Source organism: Olea europaea, chromosome 1, assembly GCF_002742605.1.
Source record: "Olea europaea var. sylvestris chromosome 1, O_europaea_v1, whole genome shotgun sequence".
Classification (NCBI taxonomy): Eukaryota; Viridiplantae; Streptophyta; class Magnoliopsida; order Lamiales; family Oleaceae; genus Olea; species Olea europaea.
Window position 1 is genome coordinate 31,426,004 of NC_036237.1, and position 25,518 is coordinate 31,451,521.

General features: G+C 36.8%; 2 protein-coding genes across 3 annotated transcripts; one reads left to right on the forward strand and one right to left on the reverse strand.

The window, feature by feature from the left end:
* Window positions 1–2,614: 2,614 nt before the first annotated feature.
* On the forward strand, window positions 2,615–4,686 carry LOC111401207. Of its 2 annotated transcripts, none has more exons than XM_023028841.1 (5): window positions 2,615–2,847; window positions 3,083–3,325; window positions 3,856–4,138; window positions 4,245–4,322; window positions 4,427–4,686. In XM_023028841.1, the coding sequence occupies exons 2-5, from the start codon at window positions 3,111–3,113 to the stop codon at window positions 4,475–4,477; spliced, it is 627 nt and encodes a 208-aa protein (XP_022884609.1). In that variant the 5' UTR covers window positions 2,615–2,847; window positions 3,083–3,110; the 3' UTR covers window positions 4,478–4,686. The 2 variants fall into 2 exon arrangements, with proteins under 2 accessions (XP_022884609.1, XP_022884617.1); XM_023028849.1 differs by having other exon boundaries at window positions 2,632–2,842.
* A 241-nt stretch (window positions 4,687–4,927) lies between these two features.
* LOC111401199 (calpain-type cysteine protease DEK1-like) lies at window positions 4,928–23,504 on the reverse strand. The gene is made up of 32 exons (XM_023028829.1): window positions 23,229–23,504; window positions 22,840–22,986; window positions 19,620–19,870; window positions 18,593–18,775; window positions 17,430–17,565; window positions 16,972–17,102; window positions 16,689–16,803; window positions 15,623–16,601; window positions 15,409–15,519; window positions 14,725–14,783; window positions 14,344–14,506; window positions 13,402–13,675; window positions 12,996–13,146; window positions 12,745–12,856; window positions 12,486–12,651; window positions 12,259–12,329; window positions 12,034–12,125; window positions 11,719–11,881; window positions 11,457–11,528; window positions 10,277–10,654; window positions 10,075–10,190; window positions 9,683–9,980; window positions 9,055–9,374; window positions 8,449–8,800; window positions 7,987–8,307; window positions 7,782–7,886; window positions 7,525–7,653; window positions 6,827–7,207; window positions 6,591–6,728; window positions 6,182–6,418; window positions 5,648–6,077; window positions 4,928–5,374 (listed from the first exon to the last, which is right to left on the reverse strand). Exons 2-31 carry the CDS (start codon window positions 22,962–22,964, stop codon window positions 5,772–5,774), a joined length of 6,435 nt encoding a protein of 2,144 aa, XP_022884597.1. The 5' UTR covers window positions 22,965–22,986; window positions 23,229–23,504; the 3' UTR covers window positions 4,928–5,374; window positions 5,648–5,771.
* Window positions 23,505–25,518: the final 2,014 nt, after the last annotated feature.

Sequence of the window (25,518 nt, forward strand, 5' to 3'; positions counted from 1 at the left end):
AATATGAAATGAATGCGAGGGATAAGAGAGGCCAAGAGAGCCAACATGAGTAACTGATAAACCTTTACCATCACCAATTACTACTTCATTAGTGCCATCATATTCAGAGTGGATGGAGAGGTTAGACAAATCGGATGTGATGTTGTGAGAAGCACCAGAGTCAACCAACCATTTCTTGTATTTAGCAAGTGATTTACCAACGAAGTTGGCCGCACAAGAGGTCGAGGTAGATAGCTTTGGACAAGATTTAGCAGTGTGGCCAAGAGTATCACAATATTGGCACTTGAGCTTGCGAAAACCATCACGGGATGAGTGGAGTTGGGTCTGACTCGATGAAGTGCCTCGAGTGAAGTTTTTGCGATGGCCACGATAGGTGAAATTGCCACGTGTTGCTGGGTTTGCTGTAACAATCAACGTATTGGTGGCAGATTCAAGGAGCTTGAGATATGTCTTATGACCAACTAGCATGTCGTGCAATTCCTTGAATGTCAAGGAAGTGGTGCGAGTGTGGATAGGAGCAACAATGTCACGATAATCAGGACCTAGTCCATGCAAGACATAGAGTGTAATATCATCATCAGATAGAGGAGTATCAATGAGAGCCAATTCATCCACAATGCATTTGATACTGTGGAGATAGTCAGTAATGAGTTTGTCACCACGTTGCATGAGAGTGAGTGCCTCTTTAAGTTGCATTACGCGTGTTCGTGACTTGTTGGCATACAAGTGAGAAAGCTTGTCCCAAGTGTCACGGGAGGTTTTTGCCGAAGCAATAAGAGGAGCAATTTGTTCCGAAACAGAAGCCAAGATGGCATTCAAGAGGAGCTGATCCTGTCTAAACCAGCGAGTATAGGCAAAAACATCATTTGCCGAAGTGGTTTTGGTGGGTACAGCTGGACATGGGAGGGTTCCATCATGATGCCCCATAATACCGTACCCAAAGAGGAGGGAAGAGAAAGTAGCACGCTAGGTTGGGTAGCTGGAAGTGGTGAGGCGCTGTAATTGGCTAGTATTTACGGAGATTAAATATTGTTCAGAAGTCTGACCACCAGTGGGGTGAGAGACAATCGAAGAAGTCATGGCGGAAGCAGATGGATCGTACTCGTTAGAGTCAAAACGCTCCGATGCCATAAAGAAGAACAAATGATAAAGAAGGACAGATGTTCTGCTGTAAGAAAATATTTTGTGTATTACAATTGTTTGGCTTTTGTACACTGATTGCAATGAGGGCAACAAGCTATATATATATACATAAACCAAAAAGCTATATTAGGAAGCCTATTAATAGTGAATCAATATACAAGAAATAGCAGCAAATTTACAGCAATCGTGTCCATGATTTGTGGCTATAAACTGGTTGATTATCCATGATTTTAGAGCTGAGATTAACGTGTCCATGATTTACTCTTGTAGACTGGTAGTGTGACCAAGATTATAGGGCTAAGATCAAGGATCCTTTTCAGTTCGGTCCAACTTAGCCATGCTTTTTTTTCTTTTTCTTTTTTCTAAAAATCAAATTTTAATAAATGTTGATAAGATATACAATTAAGAAATTGATAAAAAAAAAATGTGAATTTATTGATCTCCTAAACACCAATATTTTTAGGTGACATGTCACAATACAATAGACAATGAGAGATAATGGTTGGTTACAAAATTGATTATATCACCTATTGCAGTGTGTCACGTCATCTGGATGTTAAGCACCCGTGTGTTAAGAGATCAATAAAATAGACATATCTCGTTTTCTTAATCAAGCTCATTAGCATGTTTGATTGGACTTATTTCTCATGACGAAGCCATCTTTAAACCAACCATAAATTGATAAATGACGAAGCACGCCCAAGTAGACTTTATTGGAAATGAAAATTGAACGGAATTAGAAACACAATGTTTCTGCGTTTAGTGGTTGTAAATGGACAACTCTCTCTCTCTCTCAAATTTCAAGTTAGGCTAGACATTTAGGTTTTCAAACACACAATATGTATAGAAAAATACATATAGAAATCCTACAGAACACTTACAGTTGCGGGGTGGGTGTTCTTTTTTTTTTTTTTTTTTTTTCACATGGGGTCCACCCCCATTGGACCCAATGTGAGAATCTGTATGAATTCTGGTAATAGAATTTCTGTACGTATGGCTTTTGTATTAGGTTTTATGGTGGGAAATAATGTTAAATTCATTAATGGCCACCTAATTTTATAATTAGCGTCACAATGATCATTCAATTTAATTTTGTTTAACCATAGTTGCCTAACTTTATTTTTAGTGTCATCATGATCACCCAATTTAATTTTATTACACAATGGCCATCCAATTTCATATAACGTTTCACCATGACAAACCATTTTTTTTTAAAACCATTTTCACTAGTTTTAAAAGGGGGTAAAATAGTAATTTTACATTATATATAAAAAATAAAACTAAAAGTTTTTTTATTTTGAAAACCTTTTTTTTTTAAGAAAATTAAGTTTTTATTTTATTTTATTTTATTTTATTATTTATTAATTAAAAAATTCATCCAGACAAGCAAAAACTGTCCAGACTATACTGTCCGGATTGGCAGAAACTAGCTGTCGTCCGGACGTCCGGACCGTCAGTATAGTTTTTTTAAAACACAGATTAGAGACTCCAACGCAGAGGAAGAAGAAGGAAAAAAGAAAAAAAAGCCTGCACAACATATCAAATGCACCGATTTCATTTTCTTGAAAGTGAAAACAAACCTGTAACGATCTATTACAATAGAGAAAATCTCAACATAGTTTGTTGAGAGATTCAAAATCTGTTCTTTATTATCACATAAAATTATCTTCTTCCGGGTTGCTCTACAAAGAAAGCTGAAGTATTGTAATTCCTTCTTTCTCTTTTTTACTGTTTTTCTCTTCGTGGTTTAATTGGATTAGGCTAATGGGTTATTAGATTTTGCAATGCTGTGTATTTAGATACTTTTGGGAAGTATTTCCCATAGATCTTGAAGTGGGTTTTGATTTTTGTTAATATCTACATTTTCTTGAATTTGAAGTCAAAAATCTCAGATGGGTGACTAAATTTATGGGTTTCTTTTTGCTTGGTTTTGTTGCAGATATTTACACGTGTATATAGATTCATACATGGATAAGTTGCAGTGGGGGAACAGGAAGAGACTGAGATGTGTAAAAGTGAAGGACTCATCTTTGAATGGGAAATCAGATGGAGATGGAAGTGGGAGTGGTGTTGTGAAGAAGAAAATCACATCGAGGGTTGTCGATAATAACAATAATAGTAGTAATAATAACAAAGAATCATCTGTTCTTCCTCCTATTCCATCTCCTCATCGTTCCAACAGGTAACAAGATTAAGTTTAAATAGAAATAGATTGATGCTTTTTCTTTTTAAATTTTGAAAATTTGCATTGAAAATATTGACAGTTCTTGAAATTTGGGCTATGATTCTTGAAATTTGTAGTTCTACTTTCTTGTGAAGTGGAGATTTACTTGTTCACTAAATACATATTTTAGGGTAATTTGATGGGGATTAGTGATATTATTGATTTTGTCGAAAGCTTAGATTGTCATCTTATATCTGGTAAAAGAATTTTTTTTAAATAGGTGAGAAGTTTGGTTAAAATGGTTGTTGTTAGATCCACACCTCTCATTTGTTTAGGTGGAGTCTTATTTGGTAATTAAGATTCATATTTTTGCTTTATGAAAAGTAAAAGAAAAGAAACGAATGTCCAGGTATAACAAGTTTTAATATAGATTCTTGGTTCTATATGCAACCCAATTAGAGATACTTATCTATATGTACTTGAAATGGGAGGTCGAAATCTGCCACAGGTTGAAAAAATGTACTAATTTTTTGGGTTTTTCATAACAGGGACCTGGGAATGAGTAGATCTGGTGCAAATGATAACCGAAAAGCATCAACATCTTCATCACCTGAGAAAGAAGATCGGTATTACACAACAAGGGGGTCGGGGACATTTGATGATAGTAGCAAGGCTTTTGCAAATCCTGAGGAAAATAGAAAGATTGTTTGGCCAAAATTACTTGTTACCTTATCGAGTAAGGAAAAAGAGGAAGATTTTATGGCTATGAAAGGCTGTAAACTACCTCAGAGGCCTAAGAAAAGGGCCAAGTTGATCCAAAGAACTATTCTTGTAAGTCATTTGTGTACACATGAATAGCATCCGATCATTTTGTGATTTGGGTTTTTTAAGTTATGCTTTGAGGTATGAAAATGCTTTGCTGTATTTGTTTGTGCAGCTGGTAAGCCCCGGTGCCTGGTTGTCTGATTTGTGCCAAGAGAGGTATGAAGTGCGGGAGAAGAAGACTTCAAAGAAGGTACTGATATCACTATTGATGTTTCCTTGTTCTCCTATATTTTATGCCAGTTTCTTTTTCAGTTTTGGCTCTAAAAACATGGTTGCGATTGTTATTTGGCACAGAAACCTCGAGGATTGAAAGCTATGGGAAGCATGGAAAGTGATTCAGAATAATAGGTGGGACAGAGAAAGGGAGAAGATATTGTAGTAACAATCTGATATTTTGCGAGTTGTAGTAGTATAATAGTCTATAATTTGGAGTTCTTGGTTGGTTTTGCAGAGCTGCTCGTAGTTCTTGAGCCTCTTATTCAAATCTTGTATTGCATATCTAAGAATGAATTATCATTTTCATTATTTTCCAAAAATTAAAGTTCTTTATTACCCGATGCTTTCTTCGTGCTTCAATAGCCAGTTCTGTAATTCGACGTCATCATACACTTTGGTGAGCATTTCTGTTTCTTTTCCTCGTATTTTCCTGTCATCTTCGCGTTTCCCAATTCGATTTAAGACTTGGAAAGTCACTAATAATTTGTTCCATATTCAAGTCAATTTTCATGTAATGACAGACTCAGATTCCGTCCTTTCCTGAGAGATATATATATATATATAGGCAATAGCCAGATATTGAAAAAATGGAAAAAATACATTGAGACTGTATTGCAAATTAAAGTAAAATGATTAGAAAACAACTTGTACAATTGACTTCTACCCTCAAAATTGCAGCTGAAACTTCAAACCATTTTCAGCTACATTGCTATTTGTGATCCTCTAACAATGTCTACCTATTTCTTTGAACCCTTTTCTTCTACTGCTCATTTACAGGTTGAAACCTATACTCTTGCAACATTTACTCATGTACACATTTTTATCCTCGAGAACCCTCGGTAAAGGCCAATCAAATTGCTTGAGCACGGAGAAGCTCCTATGCTCGCATTCTTGGGTGCTCATAAATCATTGACACCTAGATGCTATTGGATTGTGAAAATTCATGTGACAAAGCACGCTTGCGCAGTCAGTAAATTCCCTCGAATCCAAAATTCCAGCTGCAATCAGAACCACATTGTGCTCAATCTGTTTAACACAATAAAAGGCATACGAGTGTTTAGTGCATGTTCAGTGGATTGTATGTAATAAATCAGAACAATCACCCTATTAAGAGCACGTTTGGGAAGTGTTTATAAATGTTTCAAATTATAAATAGATAGAAATAAGTCGTGAATAAATAGATAGTACTTGTGAGTCCCTCAAAATGTGTGAATAAAAAGTTAAGAGTGTTTATAATCCATTTGTTCAAACATAAGCTCCAGTATCTGAGATAAAGGTCAGGTAGTATAAGAAAATTACCACGACAGCCCCTCATTTTTGGATTATTTGGCAGCTTGCACATATGAAGGGCAATGCACGCACGCCTGCAAGGATCTGTCCAGAAGTTTGCAGAAGGGAAAAAAAAAAAAAAGCCGTCACTGTACTATAAAGCTTCAAGAGCTACTGAAGCTTTGGTGAATACAGAGAGAACAAAGGGTGCCTCTTCTCCAGGATGAATGGTTGTTGGCACAATTGTGTAACCCTTAGGATCAGGCTCAAGGACCATCTCACAAGATATTTCCCGAGAATTTACATAATCTGTGCCACCAACTGATTCGTGCAAGTATATATTGTAGGCAGCACGACGTCCACGGGTCTTGAGAATCCTCATCCCTATGTAGAACATCTGTGAATCATGGCTTGACTGGAAATTCTTGAAACCAGCTGTTGTTCTCGAGAAGCTCACACCCTATGAAGACACAATTTGGCATGAAGCAAACAAGAGACAGCTATCTGAAGATTTATAACCTTTGCTATTTGAAGATTAATAAGCTCGCACACATACAAAATTACCTGAGTTAAGGTGATGAACACATGAATCGGTAAGGATGCATCTGGCCCCATGGCTCTCAAGCGGAACTGTGGATTTTGATGCCAACTATCATAGTCCTGGCAGCCTCCAGCGCTGTAACCTCTCCACTGACTATGGACAGAATAACGCATCTCGGGTGGGTAGACACGGCACACATATATCGACCTGAAATGTATCTGAAAATCTTGCCAAGACATCCAGAATATACCATCTCTTGCCTGTTCCCAAATGAATACACCAAAAGTTCCATGAATAAAGTAAAAATTACTGAATTGTAATTTCAAGCACAACAAAAGAATATATAGCAAGGGTTATGCAGAGAAACCGCATCGAAACAATTAAGCAAATCAATAATTGAAGACTAGTGAAGAAAATACAAATCGAAAGTACCTGAGGGACATGCTTGAGCTTGTGCTTCATCCTATCTGTCCATTCAGGTGATGAATCGGACCAAGGGCCATTCCACTCAACCTCGTTTGCCCATGGATTTCTGATCTGAACAAGTTTATTGCCATCTACTTCTCGTACCTGGACAGATATATATATAGCAAAAAGTGGTTGCTTCACACTATTCCTTCTACCAGACTTTAAGGTGTTTTTACGTACAAGGTCTTGGACCAACATACCTGTAATATCGAGTAAGCATGCCCTTGCACAATTCCACTGGAAGAAACATGCACATCCGACCCTGAAGGGCTGCCAGCACCAAGCAGGAAGCCTTCTTGTTTGAAGCGTAATAATTGAGACCATAGTCTTCCACTAGCTAGGTCAATCTGGGCTTGAGCACTTCTAATATCAATCTCCTCACCTGCACCGCCAGTTAGGTCCACAAGAGCATCTTGGACAAGCCCGCCTTCCAATGCTTCATATGATCCATGAAGCTTAGCATATGCTTTTTCTAATACAGAGACCCACAATTCATTACCCTTCCTGCTGGTAGCAAATGCAGGTTTGCCAGGTGATTCACATGGAATCCAGTCATCTACAACAACGGGAACCCATTCTCCCTGAAATCAAGGAAAGCATAAATGGTCATATAGTAGCTTCAAGAAATAAACTAGCCAAATTTAAATTGATGATTGCAACATTAGATCGCATGAAATCAAGTCTGGTTTTTTAAACATTGGTTATTCCACACTGCCAACATCAAAGCATAATAGTCAAGAAAACGTCATATTCTCCTATAAAAGGATAAGGTTGCATTTAGTGGCCTGGAATTTGGTAAATTTGAACTAAAATCTTCTCTAATTTTGGTTCCAAACAATCACAGCAATTTGCACAGATTTTAGAACAAAGTAAAGGAAATAAGCAAAATTTGAACCACCTGAATACAGAAACGGACTGTATAAATTCCTTCTTCATTATATTGTGGAGTAATAATGACTTCCGATATGCGTGAAACCTCAGTCAGCACTGCAACAGCGCTCAAAAACCAACAATCACCCAACCGGCCCTGTTAGATTCGACGCATTAGTACAGCAATTTAATTCGAAAATAATTTCGGGGCCCCAGATTTCATGTCCTGATTGCTCTGTGTGTGTGTGTGTGAGAGAGAGAGAGAGAGAGAGAGTGAACAGAAACCTGACAAACATCAGAAGGATTTGCTCTTCCCGAAAATAAGCATGGATTAGAATCCAGATGCTTTTCCTTCACTATTTCAATAGGCCTCATCCACTCTGAAACAACCTACGATACAAAGAAGATGATTTATACATTCCATGTAGTCATTAGGAAAAACAAGACAAACAAGAAATGTAACCCTCACGAAAAATCAGAGGAAAATTACCTGCAATTTTGAGGGAGGATTGTTAGGATCAACAAATAATGAGCGATCATTAGGTGGAAATTCTTGATCAGTAAACTGTGATTCTCCTCTAGCCAAGAGAGCCTCCTTTACAGCCAATTCTACAGACCGCATACGTTGATTGATTTCCTCCTGTGTCTCCATCCTAGGTTTCCTCAACCTCCTAGTAAAAGAATCCACATCTACCACGACCCCTTCACGATCTGATCTTCTCTTCCTCCCACTTGAATATTGCCCGTCCCAATCTACATCATCCCTGTCATAAAGATCTACATCTGCAGGATCACTCTCCCAGTCCTCAACCTACATTAAATCACATAAAATAGCAATCACAGAACTGGTTTAGAGCCCAAAATAATAACACTACCAGTGGAGCAGAGGTAATGCGAAGAAGTAAAACTTGCAGACAAAAACATAAAAATGGTAACAAAAACAGGTGCAGACCCTTGGAGGAGAACTTGACCACTGCCAATTATCATCGAGGATATCCATTGTATTGTAATCAGAAGAACCCATAGCAGCAGCAAGAGCAGCAATCTCATCTTCATTCAAGCACCTTCCCCAAAGGAAAACATCCATTATGTGCATTTTGGATTCAGCACCTTCGCTATCCGACCTCCCAAATGCATCCACATCTGTGGGTGGTCTAACTCCAAGCCAAACTTCTGTTCCTTGCTCCCATATGCCATTACCCACATTAAGTGGAAGCCCAGTCTGATAGCCATCATAACCACCATCAATGAAGCAAGTGGCCTCACCTAAATCCGCATCAATGGTCAAAGTGACAATATGCCACCTGCAAGTCAAAAGTTTCATGTAAAACATAAAGCCATCTAAAAAAGATAAGAAAGAAAGTAAATATAATCAAGAAAAACATAAGTAGTGAAATGCAGACAAGTTTGAAAGGAAAACCAGGTGGACAAAGGAAAAGGGAAGAGAAAAGAAGCAAGACAAAAACCATTGGACCCATGGGTTGTTTACGAACTACAGAACAGGTAAAAAAAAATAAGGGTATGAATAGCACACACACAGAAGCAGACATTCACAGACCTTCCATCTGCAATACTTGATGAACTTATACTCCACTCCTTTGCAACAGTAGTCTGTCTATCACCTTTTGTAATTAATCGCAAACCAACTTGTCCAGCTTCAATGCCTTGTTCAGATCCAGCCACAAGAATTTCCCAACACACTCTCTTCTGTAATTCAGTACCCAAGAGACAAACAGGCCCAGACTCAGGCTGAATCATTACAGAAACAGAGAAGCTAACTTTCTGACTTTGACATAAACTAGAATCAATCTGTCCACAGCGCCTGCCACTTGTTGTGGGTTCATCATCAAGAATACATATAGCACCAGCAAGGCCCGTCTGTAAATGACAATGTGATGTTATTAATCCGTACAGTTTTCAAAATTACCTACTTTTTCGTGTTCCCAACCCCAGGCAATTGAGATAAGAAAAAAAATTAAATAAAGAAGAATGAAATGATATCTACAATTTTCCACCCATAAGATGTTAAGATAAGATTTTGGCAATCACCCCCTGGATAGCACAATAAGTTTATCCCTCAAAAAGTAAGATCTTAAACTCTCGTATTATTCGAAGATTAATGGAGAATGATATAATAATCTTAAAGTCTCGTATTATTTGAAGATTAATTGGGAATATTAAAATACCTGAAGTGCCCTATCAGATAACTGAGTTGCACGTATTCTATATGCAACGCTTGAAACTCTCTCCCGTGCAAATGAATCGTCAAGCAATGAATCCCCTCCTACAGCCCGCACAGCGGCAGCCATGGCTGCTGCCTCCCTGCTTCCAGCATTAGGAATAGAAGATATAAGAGAAGCCTCAATTTCCTTCCATTTACGTTCTTCTTTCTCCAGAAGAGCTTTTCTTCTTTCTTTACCTCTCCCTTCCTCTTCACGTCTCTGCATCAAAATTTCCTCTTCCATCTCCTTCTCTCTTATGTAACTGAAAGAATAATCAAGAATATTTAGAAATACCAGGACAAGCTGATGCAAATGCAGATTATAGAATTTAATTTCTTGAAGTGTACTTGTTTCACCTCTCCTGTATAATTTCAAATTGCCTACGATCCTCAGGCATCCACTTTTTAATTTTTTTGGCACTTAAATCTGAAAAACCTATGCTGTCAAGGAAGATTCTCAAACGAACTTCATCCTGTACAGGCACAAACAGCAGTACAAGAATCATTAGCAGTGAAACCAAATGAAAAACGCATGGCACGCAGTATGGATCATTTTTACCTGTACCCGTTCTGCTTTGGCAGTCAAGGAAAGCAGAAGAAGTAAATAACCACCAAACTTATCCCACATGTAAACCCATTCAGTATCAATTGCCTCTTCCAGAGCCAGTATTCTGGCATGGGCACACATTTCTCTTTTGTGACCTACATCACCGATTGATTCATGCCGCAATATCCTTCGACTTCTCAATTTGGAGAAGAATGATCCAGCAGCCAGTTCTTCATTTCGCAAACGATCTCTTAGTTTCATGACATCGGCTCTAGGAAGCACATAGTTCCCGGCCCTATCCCGCGCAACAGTAGGATCTCCAACTAAAAGCGCAGCTGAGCTTGCAGACCTCTGAGGAGCAGAGTAAGTTCCAGATAATGCATTTCTTGTCTGCAAGGAGTAAGAAGGGACTTCTATATCAGGACAAAGACATATATCAACTACACAACCGTAAGTTTTCAAGATTCAGGCATGTTATAGAAAACAACTGAAAGATATCCGAGGCAGAGAAATAACCGAAAGAACAAGAAATATGAAGGAACCTTTCTGGTAATTCCTTATGTAATTTATGTCCTACATCTACAGTATTGATTCCAGGTACCAATGAATTTCTTCTTCAATCAGGTAAAGATACTCTAAAACAAAAGCCTCTTTGAAATATTGTTTTACAGTTCAACTCGATGCAATTTCATAACCTCAATTTTTTTTTGCCAATATTAAACATCACAGCAAGTCCATGTTACACACCTGTATTATCTTTAACAGCTACAAAATCATCTTTAATCTAAATCATGGAAATGATGTTCCATCATAATGATGAAACACAAAATGTTATGGAAGCAGATGACACTGCACAAACTATACCATGATAATTGCCTCTCTCTCTCTCTCTCTCGTGAGGGGGTGAGGGAAAATGAAAATTGTTCCATCAAAATGAGTAATTAGAGTAAATGAATGTCAGAAGAACGTGGAACGTCTGCCTAAAAGGAAACAGATATTGACTACGTTAACGTGTCAATAGATTGAAGATATAAAGAAAAATAAAACAGTTGAACCCCATTACTAAGAGTGGGAAATAAAGAAGTAACAGAAAGGTACCAGTAACATTAAACTTCATTTGGTTACAGAGTTACTGTAAACAAAAAAGAATAAAAATTTTGAAAGATTAACATGCAGCTAAAACTAGACGCACCTTGGTAGCTGATCGAGCTATTGCCTGGATTATAGTTTCCTTACTTAGAAAATGAACAGCATCTTCCACCGTCTAATTGAATAGATATATTAGAATGCAAAAAGGAAGCAAAATGCTGAAATAACTAAAGAAAAACTCTTTGGATGATCTATCAACAAGTGCATCAAGATGGCTGTTTCATATGCACATAAAACATGACAGTAGATTATATTTGTATTGCTAAACTGTATGAATGAGTTCGTTATAAATGGAAAGTTCAAACCTCAAGAGTTAAACACGGACGAGAGACGGCGAATCCAAAAGCCACAACAAGTGTGATTGCAGATACGGCAGCACCAGCAAATGGTGGATAAATCTTCAAACTGGCGACTACACCCCAGCCTTCAGTAGCCAATGCAATGCCATAAAGCATAAGAAATGCAGCACTTCGGAAAAGACAGACAGAAACTATCAGACAAGATACCAAAATATGTAGTTTGTGAAGCATTCCAACTTGTTTACGAGTGGAAAGAATGCATACTCGTAGAACAGAAGAAAGAAGCAAATACCACATACACAAAAGGGAATTTAAGCAAACCTGACGTTTTTCCCAGTATCTGCATGAGCATCATAAATATAGACAGGCAGCACCCTCGGTGAATAAACTACTATAGGAGGCGAAAGAAGCACCTGCAAAAAATGGTATCCATCACACAATTGAATCTAATAAAACATTGTGCAGCAAAGATAATAATTTTACAAAAAAGAGGTTTATGAGTAATATGCTTCAGATCTGGATTTTTTAAAATCAGATATTACTTACAGTCAAGGCCCTTCCAGCCAAAAGGAACAGAAAGGAGAAGTAACCAACAGATGCGCCAACAAAAGCTTTCTCTGTAAAGCAACAACGATTTTACAATGTCATGTACAAGGCCAAAATGTCATCAGGATGGCAATCTAGGGAGAATTTCGACAGAGTAGATGAAACAGGTCTAATATTGCAGTCTGCTCTTTAACTGGGATAGGGTCAAAGAAAGGGAAGAGTGCTACCTTGAAACCAGCCAACAAGGAAAGCTGCTAAAGCCAAAAGAAATGCTACAAAGCAAACGAATAGCGTCTGCAGCCTTGTCAGGTAAAAGTTATTTGAAGCCCAATAGTGAATAACACCAATAGCCAGGATGAGGAGGAGAATAACTAAAAGGAATGATGCACCTATCTGTTGTAACAGAAAATGAGGAATCATGTCATCCACAACCACTACAGATGACAAATAACAAAAGATGAGGACTCCATCACAATGCTCACTCACCGTCCATGGTTGAACTGTCACAATTATGGCTGACATTGCACCAAACAACAGAAGAAGACCAATGATTATGAACAAGTAAGCACCTCGGGAAAGTTCCCAGTTATCATCTTTCCTGCAAATGATATATGGAATATCTTATAGTCCTCTATCACTCTTTAAGATGCCATTTGCTGAAAATTACTTTTAGGGTGCAAGCCTCACCCCATCCAAGAAGTGAGGTTCAACTGCTAAAACTGTACAAGATTACATACCATTTAAGCAAACCTGAACATAGTGATAATAATGCTGGTAGACATATCAAAGGTAGTAATGCGGTGAGAAAATCAGCCTTGGTTGGAGACTGGTCGTTCCTCGAACTCACCACCTCCATGTAGGATGCACCACAGAATGCCACAAGAATAGCTACAAAAGGTTGTGGCAAGACCTCAGAAAAGGAGTGCTACACTAAGAGCAGGTTTGGGGTGGCTTATTTACTTCTAAACTTATAAGGAGAGAGAGATGAAGTACAGTCTTGATACCTTTTCTCTCTCCTTATATAAGTAAAATAAGCAAGCTTATAAGCCACCCCAAACACGACACAGAATGCCTCATAAAATAAAACAATTTATGATCACAACTAGGGATGCAGTTGAAGAGGAAGGATAAATGAGACTTCACCTGCAAACAAACCAACACATACAGCAGCTGAGAGTGAAAAACGATATGTTGCAAACCATGACACTATCGGCAGCACGCCAGCAACTACCAAAGCAATTGCCGATGCCATTGCCCATCCAATATACACTGATGATGTATAGGGAGATGAAACACTATTCTGATCACCGTTCCACGCATTGTATTTCAAATTATCTAAAGGCTTTACAGATACAATTGCACCAAGGGCTATCACTGATCCCACAAACAAGGATATGCAAGTGAAAAGAACAATAACCTGATAATAAATTGTGATGTCACTAGTTACAGATAAAGAAGTTCAATTAAAAAATTTAAAATCCTTGCAACACATATGGTTGTCAATGATCTCGTTAATATAGAGAAATGATGTCATTAGACCAGAGGTTACCATCAAAGTTAACGAGACATTATAAGTTCAGAGACTTGAGAATGGAACAAAAAAAAGGAAGACTCAACCGTCTTCCGAAAAGGGATCAGGAATAAAAAGAATCGATCTACTTTCATTTGGTATTTTGGCCTAAATGCCTTGACTCCTTGATAATCAAATCCTCTTTTTTGATGATTGAATCTTTGGGTTCTGATCCTGTACCGCTGCTCAAGACTTTAATGGGTCGACTCTATTACATAAGTTGATTCCTAATTTTTATCTCATTTTTTTGCAGTAAAATCCATCTATGACCATGGCATAGAAAAAAATCTATGGACACAAAAACAATTACAAAAAATGATACAGTAGAGACACGCCCAATAGCCCCTAGCCCCCACCCCTCTCGTTCCTCAAGATTCTCTTTGCATTACACGCTTAAATTGATACCTCAAAAATGACTATTTTGTGGAGAAGGCAAGAAAAAAATGAATTAAGTGGTGGAGCCACCATTCAGTCTAACAACAAAAACAGAAGCACGAAAAGCTTAAAGGTCAAACCTCCTTTCTCCCCAGAATTCCATTATTTCCTGCATCGCCTGCATTACCAACTCTTGGAACCCAAAACTGGTAACCATTACGAATCCATAAGGGAACGCCAATCGATAGGCAAGCAACCATGAGAGGTAGTGTCAAAGATAATCCAAGAAGAACTGATGACTTGCTGCAGAAAATTACAGATAGGAATGTCAATTATATCATCAACCATTATCACTACCGCATCAACTTATTCTTTCTTTTTTTCCCAGAGGGAGGGAGAGTGGCTCAATGAAATATTGAGTATTTTTAAGCAAAAACAATTGTTCACAATTATTAGCACATTGAGAATAATAAATTTATACAAGGATGATAACATGATAATCCAATGTATCAGTGTTATACCTCAGAAAGGAAAGCAACAATCCAACAGAAGTACTCAGCAACCAAGCTATAAAACCATACTGCATAACATGAAAAGTGAAGTTCAATATGAAAAATAATAGTAATAATAATAACTCCAGAGGCCAAGTGGATGCAAAAGAAACTGAGTAAAGTTTGCACATAAAACCTACATGCACATCAGAATACATTTATGCATTATGAATATTAGAGAAGCTACGGGGATAAAACGGCAACATCCTAAGGTATCACAAACTAGCCAAATCAATCCTAAGATAATTTGCTCTATTAAAATAAAATCAATAATCAAACCTCCATGTAGCAACGTCATGGCAATGCTACAAACTATATGATGTGGCTAAGCTTTATAAATTTAAGTCCACACGCACAGAAAAATAAGGAAGAAGAAAATCTTTGTTTGAGTTATTAGAGGGTGTCTCAAGTATGAGGAGAAATTAAGGAAAGCAAATGCGGCTCGTCATGTGGTAATAAATTAATAGTAAGCTCTTTAACAGGACAATAATAACAACTTTAAAATGGACTTTTAGGCACATTGAAAAATTTACAGTGAACTGCAGATGTTAATGTTTTTGCAGCATCCAGTGACAACCAAAACCTGTACTTTTAACCTGAAACCCATCGAATTTGTTAATTGATTAGATTGCTATCTAACAGATTCGAAAATACCTTGCGTGGTTTCGAAGTCATGGACAATTCTTCAGATTGAAGTGACCTAAGGAAAGCCATGATTGAACAGACAACAGGAGATAAAAGCAGCACCGCAATGCCAAATTCAAACTACAAGTAATGAAAATAAGAAATAATTAGGCAGTTAAAAAAGGTTCTTAACTTTAACTCACACATAATCAACAAAGAAGTCCGGTAAGAATGCCGACCATACCTGTTGGTGAGTGACATCTATGAGGTATATTGCCTTTGGGCGAAAAATGGCCACAATGGTAGTCTCAATGCTAAAGACAAAACTGAAGAGAACCCATGCTCGTTCTGGGGTACCTGCTATATGATGCAACATTAGTCTACACAGGCGAAGCCACTTCTCCAATCCACGAAGCCTAAGTTCTTCTGAAAATGAAATTTGATTCGGTGGCACATTTTCAACACTGTTTGAGTCAATGATGTTCGTATTAGTATTGTCACGGTGGTCTCTATCAGCATCCAAACTACTTCTCTGCAGTAGAGCAAGGATCATTGGATCCAATCCATTCTCCTTCAGCATCACAGCAAAATTAGGGTCTAGACCTTTATCCTGCAGTAAACTGGTTAGTTCCAGCTCTCCTCGTCTTGATCTCCTTTTCAACATAGATGCAATCCGTGGATCACTCAACTTCTCCTGGAATGCAAGTGCCAAATTCAAGTCCATTGCTTGAATTAGAGAGGTTGACGCACTAGACTCACCGCCTTGGCTTTCCATACCACTACTAGAACAAACTACCAAACAGCTATTGTGGTCAATGTTCTTATCAGTATATGAAGGCCCAACTTCAGTTTCTTGAACTACTGAACGACAGGAACTGCTATGTAATGCTAAACTTGGTCTTCCGCTATCTATGCTCTTATCGCTATGAATCCCTTCAACATTATTCCAGATTGTAACCTCGCCAGTACAAGGTGCTGAAGCAGTACCAAGATGACCAGCATCCGCACTACTACTCCGTTTTACACTTGAACCACAGCCTTCGGACGAGCTAGATGAGCTGTTTTGGTCTTTTCTACGAAATCCTTCTCGAAGGCGAATTACTGTACTATGCAATGCATCTCTTCTCGCAGCTGATGGATTTGTAACTGATAAATGACGAGAAACGGCAGCACCTAGTAGTACAGATGCTACAACTGCATAACTGGTACAATGTCCAAGATACCTGAAACGAAGAGGCGCAACACAAGTCATGAGGCCATGTATCACAGATATATTTAAAGTATATCCGATCATGAAGTCTGGAACAAACCAGTAATGAACTCCAAAGCATATGAGGAAGACCCGAGATAAGCCAGCCACAAAAAGTGCGGCAACACGATTTTTAAGCAGCTGAAACCCATATAAACATGCCCCCATGTTCCAATCTAGCAGAAGAAAATCAGGAATATAGCATGTGTGTGATGCAAAATATATCATGAAATATATTGTTTTATCTCAAAAAAATAAAATAAAATAAAAATATAGAAAGGAAAGGGAACAAAACTGCATATGCATATATCAGAATAATAGATTCATATATGAAGTTAGTGTACCAAGAATAATAACAGCAGCTGATGTAGTAGCTCCAAGCCAATTTGACTCTTTCGCAGTCAGGCCATACAAGATGGAATATACCAGCAGAACTACAATGGAACCAAGATATAGAAGCCCAAGATGCGAAGCCCTGCAGAGATAAATTTGGTTAATAAAATAATCAAGTAATAACAAAGATAATAGTAGATTGAAAGCAAATAATATGTGGAATCATAAACTAAAACTCAAATACTGGATGGACCTGTAAACTAGAAAAACTTCGCTGGCGTACACAGGAACCTATTTTAAACATGGGTGTACCATATAGGCAACTGCATATATAATGTTTGGTTCGTAAAGGCAAAGAGCATCAATAGTGGTAGCATATTAAAGAAAATCTCCAGAAAAGTCTAATAACCAAAACACGGGAAACTGTAGCAGAAGTTCATAACTGAAGAGCAATTAAAATAGGACTTACCTTCTAGATTGACGAGGATATAACTCGTTGGGGTCTGGTGGTTCTGTTAAGCAAGCAACTGGACCCACTTCAATACAATCCGAGTAAGCAAATTTATATGCCCTTCGCACGTATTCATCAACATCCAAGCCATTGCCTGTTGAATACATCCAAGGATTATGGATAAAACAATAACCAGACCCTAAACCGGAAATGGAAAGTGGGAATAATACAATGTGAGAAAATGAGATTTGATTGCATTTGATTTTATTCGATTCATTAGTATGATTTTGTAATTTCCGAGATTTAGACTTCATTAGCTGTTTACAATTTACTTTCATTATCTTGTTGATTGTGTAACTAGTTCTTAGAATTAAGAATGAGGATTACAACCACTTGTTCTCTAAATTTCTACAAGGCATAAAAGCTTGGTTCTGATGGAATCAGTGAAACCCCATCTAAATCTATCAATTCCCCACTCGAGTTGATGTAAAAAAAAAAAAAAATGATATAATAATTAGTTCAGTTATTATTGCTAAAAGAAAAATCAACCGTCCTTTTATCTACCAGTTGAGAGGAATTCTTTTTGAGAGATGTCTGGTGTCATGCAAATTGAAACTTCTCCTTTCAACAAGTAACAGTTAGAGCATCTCTACAAGTTATTCTTCTCCCTCATGTTTATTAGCAATGAAAGCTAATCCAATTACAACCTGACCTAGAATCAAGTACCATGGATAATTGATTCTAAAGCATCAGACCAGAAGACTAGTCTATCTACCCTTTTTTCCTCTCATAATCCTTGTCCTGGCAATTTGAAGATTAGAGTTGCTGATGGTTCTAGGTCATCTGTTGGAGGCAAAGGTTATATCAAAACCTCACCAAATATTAGCCTAGAATCTGTTCTTCATGTTTCTAATCTTGCACGTCCCTTATTTGATCCCCATTATTTTCAGAATACTATTTTTTCCCTCTTCTTTTCAATTACACATTCTTCAATAATATAATATTACACGCAAACCCAAAACCTTTCCTTATTTTTTAACCACACATTCTCCACCAATCTACTATTCCAAAATGCATTCTTAGCCAAAAATGGGGCTCAAACATGCTCTAAATTATTTTCCACCTCTTGAACTTCCATCAGAACATTTTGATGCCCCAAAGTATAGAGTTGTATGGCTTACCATTGAATACCATCCTGCATATAAAAAGCATGTTGATTGCCAGGGCAATTGCTGACACACCAAAGAAAAATCCTGAAGGTGAATACCGCTCTGATGCTTTTACACCAGCTGTAACATACACAGCACAAAGTTCATATGCACAAAGCAATCCAACAGCCAGAAGAAGTAGAACAGCAACTGCCCCTGCAAGAGGTAGATATGATGAGAGAATATAAAGTAAGGAATAGAAAATGTCTTTAAACAGCATTAAAAAAAGTGCTGGACTTAACTAAATGGATGAGTAACTTGCACGTCCGACAACTATTAGACACCTCTTCACAAAGTAAACTTACTATTACTGTACTACACAATTACGAGCTCATCAGAACTTCTGTTTACTCAATTTTTAAGTAGCTTGTAGCCCAAAAATACTTGAGCTGTAATTAAATAATCCTGATAGGAAAACACGCCTCACAATTTAATTTAACCAAAGAATAATTAGGAGACCTGAAAGTTTGAACTGAATATTCAAGACAATAAATTACATATTACACTTATCTCCATTTAAACATCACATACTTGTTCATTTAAAATATGATACCACATATAAGAAGGTGCAAAAAAGCAAAATTTTAAAAACAAAAGTCAAAAAATTTTATTTTGGTATGAGTTATGAAGCATTTCAAGAAATGGAATTTGAAATGAGCTGAAATGCTTTAAATATCATCAAAATAAAAGAATAGAGCGCTAGAATTAGTGAAAGGATAGATTTTAAATTCTAGATTCAAATCTTCTAGTGATGTAACTTGTCCTGTTAGGCCATTGGAAGCTGGGAAATTAAAGAATCCACACTCTTAGCTTCCCAGGAAAGGCTGGTGTTATTTCCTTCCACCACATCGATTAATATACGACCAATCATATTGAAATAGGTTTCACGTCAACTTTATACAGAAAAATTGGACACTGGACTGCGGGCTGAAGGAACTATGGCTGGAGCCAATCCCCCTAACAAATGCTTGAGAGTTAGTAATAAAAAGGTTATACATACTTGAGCTTTGCCATTGTGTTCTCCACCAGAGCATTATCGAGTAAAATGCCAAAACAAGAGCAACTCCAGCCATTATAACAGCCAGACCAATTATGTCTCGACCTAGTATCAAAATCAACCAACTTCCCCATAAAATAAGTACCACCACTGGTGAAATTACAATCATCCATGCAAAGAGAGACAGAAAACCACATAATATTCCAAGCTGAGGTCCTTGTAAAAATGCTGGCCATTTTCTAGCAAAGATCCAACTGAAAAGGTGAACAATAAAGAGCTATTCAGTTAAAATACAAGATAAAAGTGTTCGATGAAATAAGCAAGCAGAAAACATCTTATTTCAGGTTAAAAAGCAGAAGACACGTCAATGTTGAACGACAGGACTACATGTTTCTTGTTAAATTAGTAACTCATATACAATTGCCTTGCCCCCTTTCCATTTCAATGAAGATCTTTGATTAATAGATTTCATTAGGAAAGAAAACGTCTTCATGAATAAATAATGATCAAACTTATTTACATCACGTCAACATGCATGTATTTCTCAGTTGGCAAGCTAATGGAGTGGCTTGATTGAAACAATAATATAAGTATGAAAGTCCCTCTACATAGAAGTAGAGCATCCTAACCCTAAAAAGTACTCCCATAATCAATCAATTAATGCATGACGAAAAAACATAGCCAGCTATATATGGGTAACCTTAAAACATGAAATTTCTTTTAGTAAAATTATCGAAAAGTTTGAAGTAAATTTTCACTCTCTCTATGCCAAAGAACCGTGAAGTCAATGCGGAAAACAAAAGAAATATCATTTAGCAAAGGAATATCATATTCTAGCTCTTTCTATTTCTAAGAACTACCAATGTATTACAGAGAATTCGAATAACAGGAAGACAATCAAAATATTACCATCACCCAGCAATTTTTATTGAACACAAGCCTGCCTCGGAATCCAGCAATGTGCCAAATAAAAAGACTCAATTAATTTGACCACAATAGTAATGAGCATTCCAGATTACACCTATCTGATTAAAAACCCAGTAAAGTGGAATTTAATATTTCTCTCTTTTCGCAACAAAATGAGGATAATAATTAAATAGAAGTGATAACGAAAAAAGTACATGATGAGAAAACAATGAATGAGAAGTCAAAACGCTACCTTCCTTTGGATAAACAAAGAAGAATTATAATGAGTTCCTAGGGTAACCAGTGCATCTTTTCTTTTCATTTTTTTAATTTCAGTAATTATGGCTACATGCTATATATTTGTACTTGCGTGGATGAGTATGTTTTCCATTAACAACACTGTAAAAAATAGGAGAATAAAGAACAGAGACAAAAACCCAAAATTTTACATGGATAGGTTTAAATAACCTACGCGGCTACACCCATGAGCAGAAGCACTAGTAAGTACCTACAAAGCATAGAACTACCTAACTTCGCTTGTAACCAATTCAGCCCACTCTCAAAAGCAACACCATTATAAGGCTTATGACTGTTTGTAGGTCAAAGACAAGAAATTATAACACCTATAAATATTCATGTAAAAAGTCATTTACTGGCATTAGTATTATATTTCAAGATTCTGTGTTCACTAATCATTGATATAAATCCAAATTTTTATGACAAGCAATTAAATTATTCATGTTCTTAGTAGAACTAAGTACTCAAAGGACAGCACCAAAAACTGGAAAAATTATTTTACTGGCACAATTGGCATATTTTAGCCTACATGTTAATCCCCAAAGCCAGGGAGAACTCGAGGAAACCCAATCACTCTCTTTCTCTGCATAAATTGCTCAACTTTTGTGGTGTATTTAATATCCCACCTTAACAAATCGTTACTTCTCAATAAATAGCCCTTTTTTACAACAATTTAAGAAATTACTAATTGAAAATCAAGAGCAGTCGTTAATTTGTAGAGAAATTAAAGGAAACATAGTTGATACACAGCTAGCACTTGTTTACTAGTTATTCCAACAAATATCAAGCTCACAAGCTACAACATGTAAACTTTTTGTAGAGCAGAAACTAAGTCGTGCATATCAACCTGATGACTTATTGATGAGGTACCAAATAGGATCCCCCTAATCAGAGAGAGAGAGAGAGAGCGAACTCTCTTAGTAAGTAGTAAGAAAACAATATTGGGCAATCTTGACCTTTGGTTTCCTCACATGTTTCCAGACCAAAATGGTTGGAAAAAGTAAATAATTAACCAGAAAGAAAAGAAAAGCCACAGCAATGAGGATGGCTTTTTAACTCAGGCATGTCGGTCCTTTGAGAAATTGAATTGTAAAGGCAAAACTGGTGAGGTAAAAAAACTACGGCAATTTTCATTAATCTCACTTAGGCAAATGAGGGAAACAAACATTTAAAATATATTAAGAAACATCAAGTATCCATTCCAAATATATTTCGAGGATTATTAAAGCATTGCTCCACCCCTTATAATGTTGGTAGCAATGAAAACACTAGCAAAGAATTATTTTCCAATGCAATTTCAACTTTTCTTCTCAATGCTGCCACAAGGTCTGTTTGAAATATTACGACCTGCTGGATTTCTCCTCTGTTTCCATATTTCCCTTTTCTAACTAGCATTAGTTACTGACGAGCATGCAGAAGACATACCATCACAAGTTGCGAAATGATTAACGGAAAATGAGAAATAATACTGATAATTATTTGTTAGATAAACTAAATTTGGCACTTCTCTTCACAAATGGAGAATGTTCTCACCAAAGACATCAAAAAGGTATCGAATTGATGGGAATCGTAACATAGGCATGTACGATTCTAATATTAACACAACTGATTCAACCTTTTTCCCCTATGAATCACTTGCTAAAATAATGCCTAACAGAAACAGGCAATTTCCTTAAATTGTCGTTCTCTCCTGCTTCATCGGGACTATTTACTGGGTTTTACACTCAACAAATACTTCAAAATCTTATTAACCATTTCAAGAACACATCAATTGCTTTATATCAACCCTCGTCTCATTTCACAACCGCATTAAGTTAGAAGTCCCCATTCATCCTATCCATGTTGGTCATTTCACGCTGTGGCATTTATTGTACAGTTTGAGGTTATTTAAGATTCTTTAGCATGACATTGTCATCCTTAGTTTTGCTTTCATATAGAAATAGATGAAAGAGACCTCAAGCACCCTTTCCATATATAAACAGAAAATGTAGAGATAATCAGATTGAAAAAGAATCATCACCTATATATCCGCCATGGCCTCCAGTTCACCAGCCACAGTATGGTGAAAGAAGCAGAACCCAGAACAGAGAAAAGCGTCGCCGAAATTACACAAGCCAGCATCAACCCGTGCTCCTTCCCTTCCATTTCCTCCCCTATTCTCTCTCGACTATAAAGAGTACAAAACGATTACTAATTTAAAAATAAAAATAATAATAATCATAATAATAATAATAATAATAATAATAATAATAATAATAATAATAATAAATTGACCTCTGAACAAAAGGAACGCATAAAATGAAGTAAACCCAATTCAATTCCCCATTTCTACAGTTCAAAATTAAGTAAACCAAAGATTTGCAAGCTTGAGGAAAAACAAAGTGGGTATTCGCATAAGCATTAACCTACCTATATCAGTGAAAATTGGTTCATTACTTCCCAGATTTCAGCTAAGAAAGCTAGGATGGCCGAGCAAACTATATGGCCCCACCATAATCAAGTCAAAATAAGCTAGGATTTTGCTCTCTTCTGTGAGCTCAAGCCCAGCTCAAGAAGATACAAGAAAGATAAGATTTTTATGAATTCTATAATGGGTATCTTCGATGGTGTGAGTTTGTCAAGACAGTGTTTATTAAAACCCTACACATCAATGAGAGAGGGGAAACACGGTGTAGAAGAGTCAAGCGTGCGACTGTAAATAATAAAGTAACAGTCGAAAATTTTGTCCGAGAATAATAGTATTAGCAGGTGTTAGGATTGTAATGGACATTTTATTTGTCGTTTGATATCTTGACATGTCATGTCCAATTTCTTTAATGATTTCAAGATTAGTGTGGAAATTAATATAAGAAACTAATAATTTACAAGATATCTATTATAATTGCTTAGAATGTGTTGATGAATTTAATTAATTACCTTAAAATATGAATTTAATTAAACTCAATTTTCTAATGAAGAAATGTCAAAATTGGTAGTATCCCAACCATGACCAGCATCTTGAAAAATAAATAAATAGATAACAAAAATCAAGAATGAGACCATCTCTATATTTGTTTTCTGTTTTGTTTTAGTAAATAACAAAATACATCAATATAATGTATGGACGATAACATTCAGCTCCTATTTGAGCCACATTATTGTAAAAATGAAAATGAAAAATATAATAGTTATGAACCCCACACAAGAAATAAAAAATTAAATATGATTTGATGAAATGGATAACGGTCATATATTTCATTTTAATGAGAGAACAATGGGGTTTTAATAGGGCCACAATATTTTAAAATTATAAATTACATATACAACTTATATAAATGATAAATAAATTTTTAGATCAGTTTATTAATATGTCATTGTAAATGGTTCAAATAGTCACGATGACAATAGCTCCAAATATCAATTTATTTTCATTAGGGATTGGAACATGTCGGTGGTTTTTAACAACGTCACGACACTGTCGATGATAATAGTTGATAACCATCCTAATCATCAAGATATTATTATTACTATTATTATGGGTAATTAGTATATAACGTTCCTATCTTTTACTATTATTGTGCGAAACATTTGTATATTTTATTTTTTGATATTTTCGCCTTAATTATACATTTGATTGCGCAAACAGTCCTTCCATCCATTTTCTGTCAATTTCTCCATTAGTTTACCCAAAAAGGTTAATTTGATCAAATTTTGATTATTTTAAAAAGGAAAAATTATAACTTTATATATCTCCAATAAAATAAGGAAAATTCCATTTGTACATAATGTGGATGTCGAATGGTTTTCTCCTCTTACAATGTATAGCGGGCCCCATGTGAATTTAGAAATGCCAGCCCGTGATCCCCACTCCTGTTGTGAGTAGTATGTAAAAAATTTGGTAAAGAATTTGATACGTGTAACATTGTCCATAAAATAATCAAAAGAAAGAAAAAAGAGAGAGAGAATTAATCCTTCTCCTTCCCCATCCAACCCTAACACTCCACGAACACTTACTGTTACGCCTCGATACCGAAGTGCCATCTCACCACCGAGGCCGAGATCAAGTAGACCCTACGCAGCACCATTTACTCCGACCTGAAAACAACCCTCCCGAAACTTCTCCGAAGTGATATATTGATTCCTACTACTGATCTGCCGAAGCATCTCACCTCCGAGGTCGAGATCAAGTGGACCCAGGTTAGAAGATCCGCCGCCAATTTAAGATTTGTCCTGGACCTAAGGCTTAAATTGATTTGACGTCTCCATGAGGCTATTTGATGTGACTTATCAACTTATGTCAATTCAACTCGGGGGAAACAAAATGTCCGCCCACTCTACAAGCGCGGCCGATTGACGCCTATAAGCAGACGCTTCATACCGTCAGATGTACACACGCGTTCCACATCCAGCGGTTCATACCACCTATAAATACCCAAGGTTTGACAAGAGGCAAAGGAGAAAAAAGAAAAATGAAACCCTCAATACATAGCATTCCATAACAAGTTTATATATTCTCCTCCCCCTTTATTGATTGATTTGTGTAGCCCCTGGGCACTGTTCCGACCACTCAAACTTGACTTGACCGTTGGAGCGTATACGGCCGCCACCACCCCCGTCGGTTCCGGCCGTGTGCGCCTGACCGTTTGTTCATTTCGCAGGGAGGAATACGTGGAATAGCTATAAGTTGGCCACGTGGAGGAGCCATTTTTGGAGGTCAACA